Genomic DNA, 14,893 nt, shown 5'->3' with positions numbered 1-14,893 from the left:
TTTTCACATATATAACTATACTCCGTGTCGAAAATAAGACCGTCCGAATTTAAATTTGAACAATCAATTTCACTTGTAGAGATGCACTCAATAATTATTTCACCATAGGAGTCTTTAAGCATCATATGTGCACGCATACTTAAGTAATTTTAAAAAAAAATATAGCATTGTTATAAATGATTTAAGGAGATATACACCTCTGGGCCCTAATAAAAGAACGAGCCAATTTGCTGAATTGAGTACGTTGCGTTGCAACAATTGGTTGGAGAGAAACTTGAGGCAGCTGAACTTTTCTACTATCAAAACCACGTACTAAAAGGAAATCTCTCTGGGTTACAACTTACAACAGCAATTCAAATGATTTCGAAAAATTTAGACAATCACATGTGACTCACATTACTTTCATGCACCAACCTACTGCAATTTGGTAAGAATATTACAAACAACCAACTTAAATAGCTAGCATTTGACGCATTTGCTAATTTTCCTATGGAAACTACGTATACTCGATTTCCTTCCTACTTCCTTTTCCTCGACATTCCTATCCAAAAAACAAATCACTTCAACAGGCGATATACAATTATACATGGACGAATTAAATGACAAGGTGACGTCAAAAAGGAACATGGGGCCGCCAGATTGCTAGAAGCCCCAAGTGCAAACTATGGCACAAACTAGTGAGCCTCTGGGCTGAGCTCTCCATTTTGACCTAGCATCAACAAAGCAGACTTCACACCTTAGTCTATTTGGCGCTGGCTTTCTTTTTAGTCTTGACTCTCTTTGCGGACAGTATGGATGATGCACTCTTGCCTTCAAGATTCTTTGTTAGCTTCACAATGCTTGCCATTCCTTTTCGTGCTGCTGCCCGATGTTCAGGCCTACGGCTCATCATCTTGCGGTCAAGGGGCCAGTAGGCATATGGCTCAAGTTTGTCTTTCCTCTTGACATCACCACCTGCCTTCTTGCTTGCATATTCTGTTCCAGTGTAGGCCCATCCTGAATCAGATGTTTTCCTCCGTTTCTGAGTTTTCCTTGAGCTCTCAGATAAGCGACTTCCTGCTTCGCTCCTTACATCAAAATCATTAGTAGGTGGCACTTGTTTTTGCTTCTTATCTCCCTCTTGAATAATCAAACGGCCTTCAGAGTCTATTTCTGCTTCATCTTCTGACTCCGACTTCCGCTTGAGATTGCCAGATCCTCTAAGAGCTGACCTGGTCTTCTTCTGGTCAAGTAAGTCAAGTGGCTCGTCGTCTAATTGATCATACAGATCTTCCTGCAAACTCTTGGCTGCTTTCCGTGTTTTCTTGGACCTGGAAATATGGCATACAAACACTCATCTTACATGTGAAATATAGTCTAAACTAGAAAGCATCACTAAAAATTACACTAGCTTCCACCATCTGTAAAACATCCTCAGGACGATAAATAGTAACCATTACATATTAAAACATTCCCACTGACCGTAATAAAGATGCTTTGGAGTCTGATGCTAATGTAGCCTTGCTCCTACGACCAGTAGTAGTTTTTGCGTCCATATATTCTGCATCACTATTCTCAGATTCTCCATCATCATACTCAGAAAAGATTTTTGTATGATTCCACCTGCTTAGCCTGTAACAGGACAGAGACGTTAATACCATAGGTATTTAAACTAATGCTTGAAAAATTACCAAGGCACTGAAAATAAGAGCTTCTTATCCATGCAGAGGACAAAAAGATTAGTGATCCAAAGAGCCATAGTCCACCTTACTTGGGATAAATCTGAATATTGAATATTGGTAACCGCCAAAAAAAAGGCAAATATTTTTTTTTTTGCTGATAAATAAACTTATCCAAATCAACAGAGGTACACAAAATACTCCAATATATCTTAGTTGCTTCCCATGTGTCAAGCATCAAATATTCTTCTGTGTATTATTCTCAACTTCAGTATGCAGGTATATAGAGGAAAGAGAACAACCTTGATGTTGTTGCTTTTGACATATGAGATCTGCTTTCCTCGGAATTCGACGCGAGTTTCCTATCACTTCGCTCCTTGATCTGCTTTTTCATCAGAAGAATAAATAACTCATCTGAACATTTAATATCCCACGAGCATTTTCACAGGTTTAATTCCAGTTCATAACAAACCTTTCTTATATTAGTAAGGAGTTTCATGTGGTCTTCAGGCATCACCTCTTTTACAGCATCCAGACCACACTTCTTGATAAGCATTTCAATAAGCAGCTTAACCTATGAAAGATAACATACACGCAACCACCTTCCAATCAACAAGCCATCTTTATAACAGAAAAGAGATTCCAAAAACCAAAATTATATAAGACCATGGAAGATGAACTAATTGCATACAGGAACCAAAACCAAATGAAAACACAGTAGTTTAGGATCTAGGAGAAACAAAACCTTGGCTTTGAAATGCTTCTTGGTATTATTTTCCCAACCAAGAAGGGCCTCTACCATGCTCCTTAAATGTGCTTGTAGTCCCTCAGCCGGCGACTTTGTGACCAGTACCTTCAATAGCCCTAAATTAGCCTGCACTTAAGACAAGTTTCAGGTGAGAAAAACTTCAGAATATGGCAGGTGAACACTGGTTTTGCACAATATAGTCTTAATGCAGACTAGAACAGACCTTAATTATTTCTTTGTTCTCTCTCTTAAGGAGAAGAAATGTTGATGGAAGGACACTGTACGCAGCAGAAACAAGGTCGGTGAATTCATAAGCCAGGCGAGCTACGCCTTTAACTGCTGCACTGATCATATGAGGTGTATCTCCAGCAATACCCCCAGCAACCTGCAAGTGAAAATGCCAAGGACAATAGTGCCTATGTCAAACAGAAAGAGCCCACTCCATTACGTAAATTCATCAAACTATTACTTATCGTACCATAGTAAAAAACTGATGCAGGTTCTCCTTTCTGCCACCTCTTTCTTCATCCCCACAAGCATGGCCAATCTGGACAAGAAGCTCATACGCTCGGTTCCTTGTTTTCTTGTTAGGCTTACATGGAATCCTCAAAAATCTCAGTACAGGAATTAAATAATTATAAATGTTTTACATTTATAAACCGTTCTTCCACCTAGGCAGCCAAGAGCCCAAGACTAGTTAATGGTGAGAAAGTTATTAATAGCCTGTTTGGCCAAGCTTCTTCCTAGTCCAAAAGTGATTTTAGGTGTTTGGCCAATTTTTTTTTTTTTTGGGGGGTGGGGGGGTTGCTTTTGGGAAGCATTTTTTGAGAAGCAGAAAAAAGCAGATTCTCCCCAGAAGTAGAAGCAGTTTTGACTTTTCTTCTTACCAAAAATACCCTTAGCAAAATGTAGTATATTCCAAAATAACTTTACTTATTCTAAACCTAATACTTAGGATATTAATCTATAAATATTTTTCTTATTTTTAGGATAGCTTTCTAATATATAGTGACTTTTGGGGTGAATATTTTTATATTTGTTGAATAATTTTTTGATATATTTAAATCATCTTGAAAGAATTAAAGTACTTTATAATTTTATTTTCATATTTCACTTAAATAAAATAAAAAAAATTAATTATTATCTTTGATAATAAATATTTAAAATTATTTATTTACTTATATAATATTAACTATTAAGTACGTAAATCTCTTCATGTCCTAATTCGTAATTTGATACTTAAAACACTTTTTGAAAAGCTTGGCCAAACACAAATTATTATTCGAACGTGCTTTTCAGATTGATTAGCCAAGCACAAACTGCTTCTCTCCAAAAGTACTTTTTCGAAAAGCACTTTTGAAAAAAGCACTTCTCAAAATAAGCTGATTTTTCAGCTTGGCCAAACAGGCTATAAGTTACAAACTTCTAAAAGCTCTCATAGCAAAATGATCATGAAAGAAGATAGCAACTGTTTTAAGCACTAACTTGACCATTTTGCTAAGTTACCCAATCCTAACGAGAAATCAAAGACCATTAATCGAGGCTATAAGTAACAAAACAATCTTTTACCCGGGATTTTGTGGTAATTCAAGGACACAAACCACATGAACTAATAACAAAAATAAGGAGAAGGATGACAGTTGGAAAATGCAGAGCTCAAGAAAATGATAAAAGTCCACGAATTTTGGAGTCAAGTATCAGCAGAAGGAACAAGACTAACTGTAAACTGATGGAAGTAAAAGAGGAGAGAACAAAAATGTGGATAGTGAGTGTAGTTTGTACAATCGTTTTCCATCCGGGACCTACAAAAATTAATGCTTCGCCCACTGTACTTCAGAATGCCGTTTCACGTGGAAAGACTACTTAACTTGTAGCATGAATAGGCTAGAGACTTTTAAAAGTTAGAGGACATACTTCAAGCCTTAGGAAAAAAAAATATATATTATGAAAACCTTGATAATAGCTAGCAACTTGTAGCCACTGCAATTAGCAAAAGGCTCAAACTTGATGCTAGAATAGCAAAAAGACTAAAGATATTAATAGAGCATATATTTCCTATAGATTCATCCTTCTATACCAACTATGGGAGAAAAATCATTAAGGATAAATGGGCACATTTACAGCAAAATAAATTCCTTTGGGAAAAAAAATACTAGTCAGCTCTATAGCAGATGAATAATAGACAAACCTCTTTGAGTGCAAGCAAAATTTCAGTCATAAAAGCAGTAATACTGTCACGCCTCCCCTGTTCTGGGTCATCCTGTAGAATGCAATGAAGTGTAAAAAACTATGCAATGCTATGAATGGCACAAATCTGACGCATCACAGTTTTATCCACAAGAGGATATGTGTCACCTTTGTAACATGGACAATTAAAGAGTATAGACAGTCAAGTCTGTAACGTTTGGCTGAAAAATGATTTGCAGGTAGTGCTTCAATCATCAAATTAAGCAACTTTTCGGTACTTCTTGAAATAAATTCATCAGATTCCTGTTCAAAGAAGTTGCAAAACTTATTAGCCACAAAATAAATGTGCCAAAAATATAAACGAGAAATCATAAGAGAGGTGCTTTAACAGTATAGCTCAGATTACTTGCTTCAGAACTTGTACCACTTTTAATCTGAATCTTTTCAACCATGCCAATGATATTTCACTTACTCAACTCACAAGTTATTTATACAAGTTGTTTTAAATTTTTTGGACATCGCCATCCAGTCCTAGATACGTTAGAAGAATACTGAGAAGAAACTACAACAATGCCTTTACATGATATTTGGTGACAACACTTACCCGAAGGATGATGGAAAGAACTTTATATGCCTTCTTCTGGATCAAGCCTTCATCATCCTGTCCCTTATACTAGTTATTAAACCTTCGACATCAAAAAACTGAAAGGTGCAGAAGCAAACACATAACTGACACCAACCATTAAAGCAGGCTCTATTGCACCAAACAGTGCATTAATATGTTCAGCATCTAAACCAGGCAAGAGCGAAACGGCCAGATCAAATAACTGTGCCCTAAATGATAAGAAGCAAGAGATATTGATTCAGTTAACACAAAGGAAAAAGGACTTTGACAGCAGAAGGAATGAAACAAATGTGATTTTGATCATCCTACCTCTTTAGGGACGGAGAACTTTCACTGGATGAGTCATCAATCTGCATTGAATTGGAACTTCTGGCCTTCTCTGCCTTCCCAGACTCTTGAGTCACCTTCAAAAGCTCACGCATGGTCTTCATAAAGAATTTCCTTACTTCCTCCTTGTCAGCAATAGGGGCCAATTCACGGATTGTGCTCTGTATATAATACGCATATTTATCGAAAAGTGAGCTAACAAGATATTTTCCAATCAGTTTCTTACAAAAGATAAGTAAAGCTTTCAGGTCTGACGACTTCGGACTAAACATAAAGAGAGGCCAATTCACCAAATTATGGTCTGTATAAATACATGTATCATAAATGGGCTAAATAATTTGTGCGGTAATTATTTTGACCAAGTAAAAAATTCAGGCATACTGAACCACAGAAAGAAAATGTAAGTGTACACTGTATCACAAATTATGAATAACATACAAGCTTTGGTTTGCCAATAACAGACCTTGTCAACAGCTTAAAAGAAATTGAAATACTATAACATACATCACCTCTAATGAAAAATGTGACAAGACTACCAAGTGACAGCATTTCAAATGTGACGGATAAATAAAAACACAATTTTTAAAAAATTACTGAATTACACAAGCAACAAGGACAAGGAGAACCTTACATAGAGACCTTTTAAATCAACAAAATCTACTACCTCCATAACAATATCAATGGCCTGGTTTGGAGCAGATTGATCAAACCAACCAATCCTCAGTCTAAAACGCAGATTAAAATACTTTTTGCAAGGAAAAAACCTTATAGATTAGGCATAAAATAGTGTTAATAATTAATCAACAAAAGGTTTGTTTAATTAAAACTTCAACCTGAATATAAACGATTCAGTCAATAGGGGAAAGAATCCATTCATGTGTTGAGAGTCTTGTTTGACTGAAAGATATGGCCTTCTGGATCCCATTGCTTGATAACATCTTTGGAGCAGTAAAGAAAAGATGTGGTCTTTTTTCTTTTGTATTAAGTATAATGCCTTGGATAGCACTAAAACACATATGAGCAAAGTGGTCGGAATGGCTACAAGGACACAGAAAAAACTATTGGAGGATATGTTTCCAACAGCCTCTTTGGTTTCTTACATGCTACTGAGAGAATTTGCAGAATATAGAATGCAGTTTTTTCTCCTTTTATTTTCTTTTTCTTTTTCCATTGTAGTGTTTCACTGTTTCTCTAATGCAGTTGTGACAGCGATCCAAAGATTCATATATCAATTACACCACTAACAAAAGAAATTCATCCATCCGAGTATCTACATTGGCACACTACTATCACCATGGGGTAATAATACCCTTTTTTATGTTACCTGCAAAGATCCACCAGTATGCTTAGAGGATTTTCGGAAGACTCCGGAGAGAACAGACAGCAGTTTAGGAGCCGAAAGACTCAATGCATTCAAGTTATCACGTGCAACTTGCTGGTTATAACGCGCAATGGCTCGTTTTTTGGGAACGCTCATTTCAGTATCAGACAAATCCACTTTTCCTTTTGAAATGCTATCGTTCTGCTGAATGAGGATCTGCAAACTGGAGCATATTATCCCACAAACATCAGGCTCTTCCCGTAAAGCTTTGCTCAAAACCTTCTCCAAATCCTTAAAGCTTTCAGCAGTGTCCACAGGGTAATTGCAAAATGAGGGTAACAACGACCACAATGAATACACAATTCCATCAACAGTTCTCGCAGTATAAATCTTTCCCTTGCTCTCGAGCTACCACAAAACATAAGAGTGAGCTCAGTGTAAATAAAAGAGGGGCACAAGAGGTGTCATTTAGCATAAACATACCATTGCAGACCTCTGCTTCATAGCTCCAACCATCGACAAAATTGAGTTGGTAAAGAAACTTAAATGCACACCAACGATGTTTTGCTTTAGAATTGGGAAAAGCCAGATGTTGGACTCCGATAAATCTTGCGCATCCAATTTAAGAGGAAGAAGAGTTAGAAAAGATTCAGGTCCCATTGCACCAACAGCTGATCCAACACATTCGTGCAGCTGTTATCAACAAATCCTTAAATCAGCAGTGTATTCTATCGGATAAGAAAATGCTATAGCTAGACACATGCTCACAAATCATATCCCAAAAGAACATTAAGGAACTAAAGAAAAAAGCAACTCAACAAGGGAAAAGGTCCCCAGCTAAGATGCAACCTATACTTCCACTGATAACGGTTAGGGACCCTAGTCAGTCTCTGCCAATTATTTTTTGGGGAAGCGGAATAATTTGACTAACTAGCCAAGCAGGTCCCAGGCTTATATATTATCATGGTTCTCATTCCCGACTGGATCCAATTTCAGGCGAGAAAGAAGATCCACACAAAGCAAAACCGTGCTTGTGCAAAATATCACGCATACTCCGCACAAGGTAAACATAGCCTCATCGGAGAAGACGAGAACTATTAATGTTTCAGAAAACAGCATTACTTTCAGCAATAAAGTGATCACCAAAGAAAATGTTAGCATGTTAGTTAAGTCAACCTTACTATGACACTTATAATTTGTGTCAAACAGATGAATACAAATTCATTGCACTGAATCACATAGACGGAATTAGTGATGATATAGACAGTTCAAGAAGTTGACCTGACCTCATTTGGAAATTGATGGTGTTGACGAAACACAAAAAGGTCGGACAACCCCACTAAATGCACCATCCAAAAGTCAAGAACCATTATAATAAGTGATCAACACACATTCATTGATCATATCTGTATTTTTATGGGTTTTTAAAGTATATCTCACACTTATAAATAAATTTATCTCATAACATAATCTCCAAGACTATGCCAGGAGCAGCAGACACTGATAGTGGTTTGCAATCTTCCTTGGATCCCGAGAAAACAAAAAGACAATCATCAGACGAGGGAGTTCGCTGATCCGTTCTTCTTGTCTGGTCTCAATTCCTCTTTATTTTTTCCCTCAAATGTCTCTATCCTATATTTTTCTCTGTCATTTCTCAAGTTGGTAGCAATCAGTCCTGTTTCTCTTTTCTGTCAGAGGGTCTTTACCAAAAATTTTCTATACAGCATCACTCCAAGATGTCTTCAAACAAGAAGGATGTGCTACTTCATCCATTGTCTCTACATCTAATGCTTTCAGGAATTTCCACACAAACTTCACCAATATCTGCTCAAAATTACTTATCAAGTTCTATTATTTCCTCATTTAGCGAATCAGGTTGATCTAGATAGAAATACAACAACAACAACAACAACAACCCAGTATAATACCACTAGTGGGGTCTGGGGAGGGTAGTGTGTACGCAGACCTTACCCCTACCCTGGGGTAGAGCGGCTGTTTCCAATAGACCCTCGGCATCCTTCCCTCCAAGAACTCCCACCTTGCTCTTGGGGTGACTCGAACTCACAACCTCTTGGTTGAAAGTGGAGGGCGCTTACCATCAGAGCAACCCACCTAGATAGAAATCCAAATACTTAAATTTTAGTTCGCTTCCTTTCCTTTGTCCAAACAAATCTATTCAGAAAACCTGCAATGCCCTCTCACCATTGTGATAAATTTGATTTCTTATGCTATTTAATCAAATAAATTTAAATGCATGTAAAATATTAGCCTATTCTCCAATGAAAAAACATTACCTTATTTTTACCAATCAGACAATCTTTTATTAGTTTTTAGCCAATCTAATCATTTTTGTTTAATTATACTGCATCTTCCATGACTATTTCTTTTTTTTTTTCCTTTGATTGCCAGCATATGCCATGACTATTTAGTTTGTAATTTTTCCTTTTCGATCCTAGTTTCCAGATACCTAATTATATATGTTCATTTGCGAAATCCAAAGTATTAGGATTATAAAAAACAGACTTAAATTTTTGAGATCTCCATTAGACTCAATGTCTTAGGAGCAGCTACATTCATGCATCATATTAATTTCTAAAAAATTGAGGCTTTGAAAATCGAAACATAAGGCCAGCTAATAATAGAGAAGTCAAATTTGATCATCAATTCAAATTGTCATACAGAGATCAAATATAAAAAAGCAACTGAAACTGTTGTCGAAAAGGTCAAATCGCGAATAGCGGCAGCAACAGAATAACTAGGGGCGGGAAAAAATAAATACAACAACTACGACGCCTCAGTACCAAACAAGTTGATGACAAAAGGCATTTCCATGATTAAGCAGCCCCAAAAGCAAGGTTCACCTGTCTACGGTAAGGGAAGTCTTCATCTGGCAACTTTTGCATATCAGCCAAGCTCTGAAGTGTTCCCTTCAGAAGGTGAGAAGAATAGTGACCTAAAAAGAAATCAACAAAGAGGACCACTTCACTTGACATTCCTTGGTTGATATATAGAAAGAAAGCAACACGGAAAAGCATATCAAGCTCCCTGTATCACCAATTTCATCCAGTGATTGGGATACGATATTCAAGATAAAGAGTACATATGTGTGTAGACACACACCCATATTTGGGAAGGGGTGTGGATTAGGTGGGAAGGGGGGTGGATTAGGTCAGAAGCAGCTGACAATGTTCATCACTTACTATTGGCATAGCCAGTAGTAGCAGCGACGCAGCTAAAAGTAAGGAATGGGGTTCAATTAAATTATATCGTGCAAGTAGGTTATATATATAAATTGTTGAATCGCCTTAACATTATATATGGCATTTTTTAAATCCCCTTGTTACAACTCTTGGCTGCACCACTAGTCAGTAGTAAAATACTAGGAAAGCAAGAAGCAGTAATAAAGTACTCGATTTTATCAAATTGAACATCATTTTAGGAAGTCCAATTCCATGGAAATTGATTTGAATAAGTGTCGGATACTGTGTAGACAGAATATTTTAGATCATTCAATAACTAGAAATTAAATATCGAGATTTAGAACTTAAGATGGCTATATTTTTTTAAAAGAAAAGATAATAAGCAGTGCAATCACCTAGCTTGTCAAACATGGCAGCCACTACTTGAAATGACATGTCCCAGACTGCTGCATAGTGATAGGTAATTAAGCTCTCAATTGTGGCACAGATTTTTTCAATGATAGTTGGTCCAGATTTCCTCATATCAGTATTAGAACTAATTATGTCATCCACACCCTGTTTGATCAAGTTTCCATCAATGCATTCATGTATTAAGCTCTTGAGTGCCTCCAGTGCAGCCCTTATTGCTTCCTCGTGCTCAGAACCAAGAACATCTGAGGGACCATAAATAACAAAAAGTAATAGTCAAACAATAACTATCAAAATCGAACAGAATTTATAGGTGCAGTTGAAAGCCTTCTTTTTGCGGCATGAAACAGATTGATTCTTATTGTAATCCATGCTAGGTAAGGAAATAGGAAAAAGACCCACCACTAAGAGAGTTGAACACCATAGGGAGCTTAACCACACATAACTGCCTGTTAATCGAATATACTCTTCTCATCCCAATGCCAAGCAAGCGAGCTGTGAATGTCAGAGTATCAGCAGATGACTCATTCGCAGAAACTGAAGTAGCTAATGAACCCAATAGGTCCAGAAGCACTTCTGCGGATACTTCTGCTGTCGGATGGATACAAAGAGCAGTCAAACCATCTGTAATGCGCCTATTAACAAGAGGCTGATGCAACTCCAGTAGAGACTTGAAGTATTTCAAAGTACTATTCGAATACTTTGAAGACATATAAGGAAGACAAAGTTTCAGAGCATCCAGCACGTGTAAGACTTGTTGTGCTCCTTTGGGTCTTTCAGAGGCATTTCCAGTTGTTCCTCCTGCAAGTAGAAGGGACCTCTCGAAGAGATTTGTGATGGCTTCACTTGCAGGTGCCAATATAGAGGAGCAAGCATAGGTGATGCCTGAAAGTTTTGCAAGACATCACGAATGCAACTATGCGACATCTTTCTCACCTGTTCCATCGACCAATCCAAACAAGAAAATTCAATGCCAGTGTACTTGACCTTCCTAACTTTTGAGTTGAAGCATTATGTAAATGCAAAGAATAGTTAGAATACTATCTGTAAGACTGTAACATTACAAGTAAACAGATATCAACTTTTTATACTATAGCTTCCATGTTCTCTAATTTCAGCTTTCGTGGGGAATTGAGATCCATGTATCTTTATAAATTTTTCGTTAAACTGCTTTAATTGTTGTATTTTCTCATTCTTTGTTTTCTCATCAAACGCAACTTGATAACAAAATAATCTCAAATCTAAACTAGTAACTTCTCCTTGTAGTAACTATTATGGAATCTAAAAAAGGATCAGAATTGCTGGGCATGGCTGTACTCCAATAACCTTTTGAAATAAACATTACCCTAACTATCAACCCACAAAAATATCATTCTGCTCATACACACATCTTTTATGACACAATCATTATAACTTTGTTACCACCGTGACTTGTTAAAATTGAAAAAGTTATCAAACTGTAGATTCTGTAAACATGCATCCTACTTATCATATCACTGCATAGGAAACTTCTAAGCTTGTGCCAGCACAGTCTATTACTTAGTTGATAAAGTTATCTTGTTCTTCAAAAACTTTCTTTTACTATGGTGCTAACGCAGGATAAAAGAACATGGCTCAACCTTTGCTCTAACAAGAAACATGGACTGAATAATATAAAGACCGACATTCAAGAGAATAAACCATGAAAACCCATTCCTTAAGTAGCCTCTTCCCCTGTCATGAAAAGACTGTTCCCCATAAGATTATCTCAAGTCGCCTTTCCAACATGAGTTTAACTTATATGCACTAACAATTTAAATAGTGTATTTTCGCCTATTATAAAAGATTGCTTTTCATTTCTTAAGACTGGTGTTGTCAAAGGCTCATATAAGGCGCAGTTGAGCCCTTAGTGCTTCGCGTGGCTTAAGCCCCACTTCAATGTAGGCAAGCACTAAGGCATGAGCCTCATTGCCTATGAGTTTATCTTGAATCGAATTGTACTAAACAACAAATATAATAAGCAAATAACGCATTAGTTGTTGAGGGAAACATTGTGAATGAATTTGTTTCTTTTTTCTTGAATTATATATATATATATATATATATATATATATATATATATATATATATATATATATATATATATATACATACACACACACACACACATACATTGCACCTTTTTTAAAGCCCACACTTCAGTTGCGTTTTTTAGACCTGGAGCGCTAGAGCTTTGGACCTTTGACAACACTGCTTAAAATTACCAATCAATGTTTGTATAGAGAATTACCTGCAGCGTCAGTACACACAACTTATGCTCTTCCAACATTTACAATTTCCATATTGTTAAAGAAGCACTTGATAGATTAACCAAAAGAAAGGCATGCACTAGGCCAAAGGAACAAAAATAATCGAACTTCTTATTAAAATTGTTAAAAGAAAGAAGGAAAGTAGCGACCTTTTGGCGATCATCCGTTAAATAACCAATAAACACACCATAGAGTTGAGCAACATCCAACCAGTTCCCTTTTGATCCCACAATTAGCAAGTGCATAACACACTTTAAGCACGCAATGATCCCTTCGATATCAATGGTCTTTAATCCAAGCAATTGAATCATAAGGTTAGACAAATACTCGTATTTCTGCTTCAAAATGGCTTTGTTTATTCTAGGAAGGACGAGGGATAAAATAGTGGAAAGTGCATTGATAAGGTGTGATGGCGGCCCTTCAGGGGAGGAGGTATATAGGCGTTGGAGCGAGGAACAGGTGGCGCCGAAGTAAGTGATTGGAGTAAGAGGAAGGCTCTGGTCTTTGAGCTCCTGTGACATTGTACCAATGGCGGTGCAGATGTGCACGTGGTGCTCGTTATTGGATGAGCTAAATTGTGATAGTACCGTGTTGCAGAAGTCATCTGAGGACACGTCAGCATTTTCCGGTAGATGAAATTCCATCTCGACGCCTTCCATTTTTGTGAGAAACCTCTGAATGCGGCGGCGGGTTCAAACACCCTCTACAGAACTCAACAGTAAGTTTTATATTAGTCTAAATTGATTCTTATTAAGGAAAATTAGCAGAGCTATTGATAGAAGCAAACACAGCAGCTTAATCCAATTCAGTAAAAAACTGATTTAGCAGTAAACTTCATTGCAAATAGGAATAAGCTTTTGGTCTAATTAGAGATAGATAGAAAAGAGAAAGCACGAGAGAGACAAAGAGAGTACCTTTTGATTTCGTCTGCGAAGGAGAACAGAGGTGTTTGTTGCAGAAAGAGGTGGAGGAGAGGAGCAGAGTAAGCGGCGGAGGGTTTTTGGCAAGATTTTAGGCGCAAAATTGAATTTGGGCTTTATTTTGTTTGTTTCTCGTCCAGACTGCATATAAGGAATTTGGGCTTGGGCTAAGGTTCAAATTCACAAATGGACCCATAAGTGTAGAAATTACACCATGTAACCGCTTGTAACCAAAAAATTGCAGAAATATGGTCTTTTTTATGGGATCTTTATCTTTTGGGCCTGTTTGCATCATACCAAAAGTTAAAAGTATTGCGTACGGGTAATACTTGTTAAACTTAAAGTAGCTGTAGTTTAATACTAGTAGCGACTCCGTCCTACACCACTAAGTGCAATACAAATCCTTTTAGTAGGGACATGCATTATTTGATTAGAAACTTAAAATTTTTGACAAGCTGAAGGTTTGATATTTGGATTTCCTATTAGGGAATGATGTGTAACTTTTAAACGTTTCATTATTCAATCTATTTTTTATTTCAAAAATAACGATATATATATAAGCATGAATACAATGTCAGTTTACAAAAATAACCTTATAATATTAAGCATAATAACTCATAATAAAAGGACAAAACCGAAATTTTAGATATTAACCTTATAATCCTATTAGTCTTAGGACATAATACTACACGTTAGGAATCCTACATGATTACCTTTAGGAATTCTATTAATATAATTACTTTCGGGATATCTATCATATAAAATTGAACAAGTAAATATTTTTAGTCATGTAATCCTATTACGTTTAGGATATACTTCTTAAAAATTTCCATTACTAATTTAATTTGAAAATGGATTATAATGTCCTATTACTAATTTAATTTAAGAATGTATTATATTATCCAAATCCACTTAGAAAAATGAGAATCTGTATTATTATAAAAGCATAAATACAATATTAATATATCAAAGCCCTAAAATATTAAACGGAAGAATTCATAGGGAAAGGACATAACTGCAATAACCTATTTTTTGGACTGCAATGCCTTCTATGCTAATTTGTAATATTTAAGATTTTAAAATTAATTTTGTCTATTAAATTCATATTAAAAATATGTAAGAAGGTTTAATAAAATTAATTTAATAAGAATCCTTCGTATTGACAATATATTACCACTACATAATGTTCAATACGAAGAAAATACAAGTAA

The 14,893-nt window shown here is 36.3% G+C and overlaps 1 protein-coding gene across 1 annotated transcript; it reads right to left on the bottom strand.

Moving 5' to 3' along the window:
- Window positions 1-289: 289 nt before the first annotated feature.
- LOC107789012 (uncharacterized) lies at window positions 290-13,808 on the bottom strand. Its single transcript, XM_016610771.2, is given in 20 exon segments — window positions 290-1,310; window positions 1,462-1,611; window positions 1,961-2,040; window positions 2,131-2,232; window positions 2,404-2,532; window positions 2,630-2,791; window positions 2,885-2,998; window positions 4,595-4,666; window positions 4,762-4,896; window positions 5,198-5,254; window positions 5,334-5,427; window positions 5,528-5,706; window positions 6,870-7,274; window positions 7,350-7,559; window positions 9,728-9,819; window positions 10,462-10,719; window positions 10,877-11,333; window positions 11,336-11,410; window positions 12,912-13,465; window positions 13,677-13,808. Coding segments are annotated over 19 exon segments (3,849 nt in total). The 5' UTR covers window positions 13,422-13,465; window positions 13,677-13,808; the 3' UTR covers window positions 290-742.
- Between the last annotated feature and the right edge of the window lie 1,085 nt (window positions 13,809-14,893).

This window comes from Nicotiana tabacum, chromosome 2 (assembly GCF_000715075.1).
Source record: "Nicotiana tabacum cultivar K326 chromosome 2, ASM71507v2, whole genome shotgun sequence".
NCBI classification, from domain to species: Eukaryota; Viridiplantae; Streptophyta; class Magnoliopsida; order Solanales; family Solanaceae; genus Nicotiana; species Nicotiana tabacum.
The sequence above is the reverse complement of the archived record's forward strand: the minus strand, read 5'-3'. Positions and strand labels throughout refer to the sequence as shown.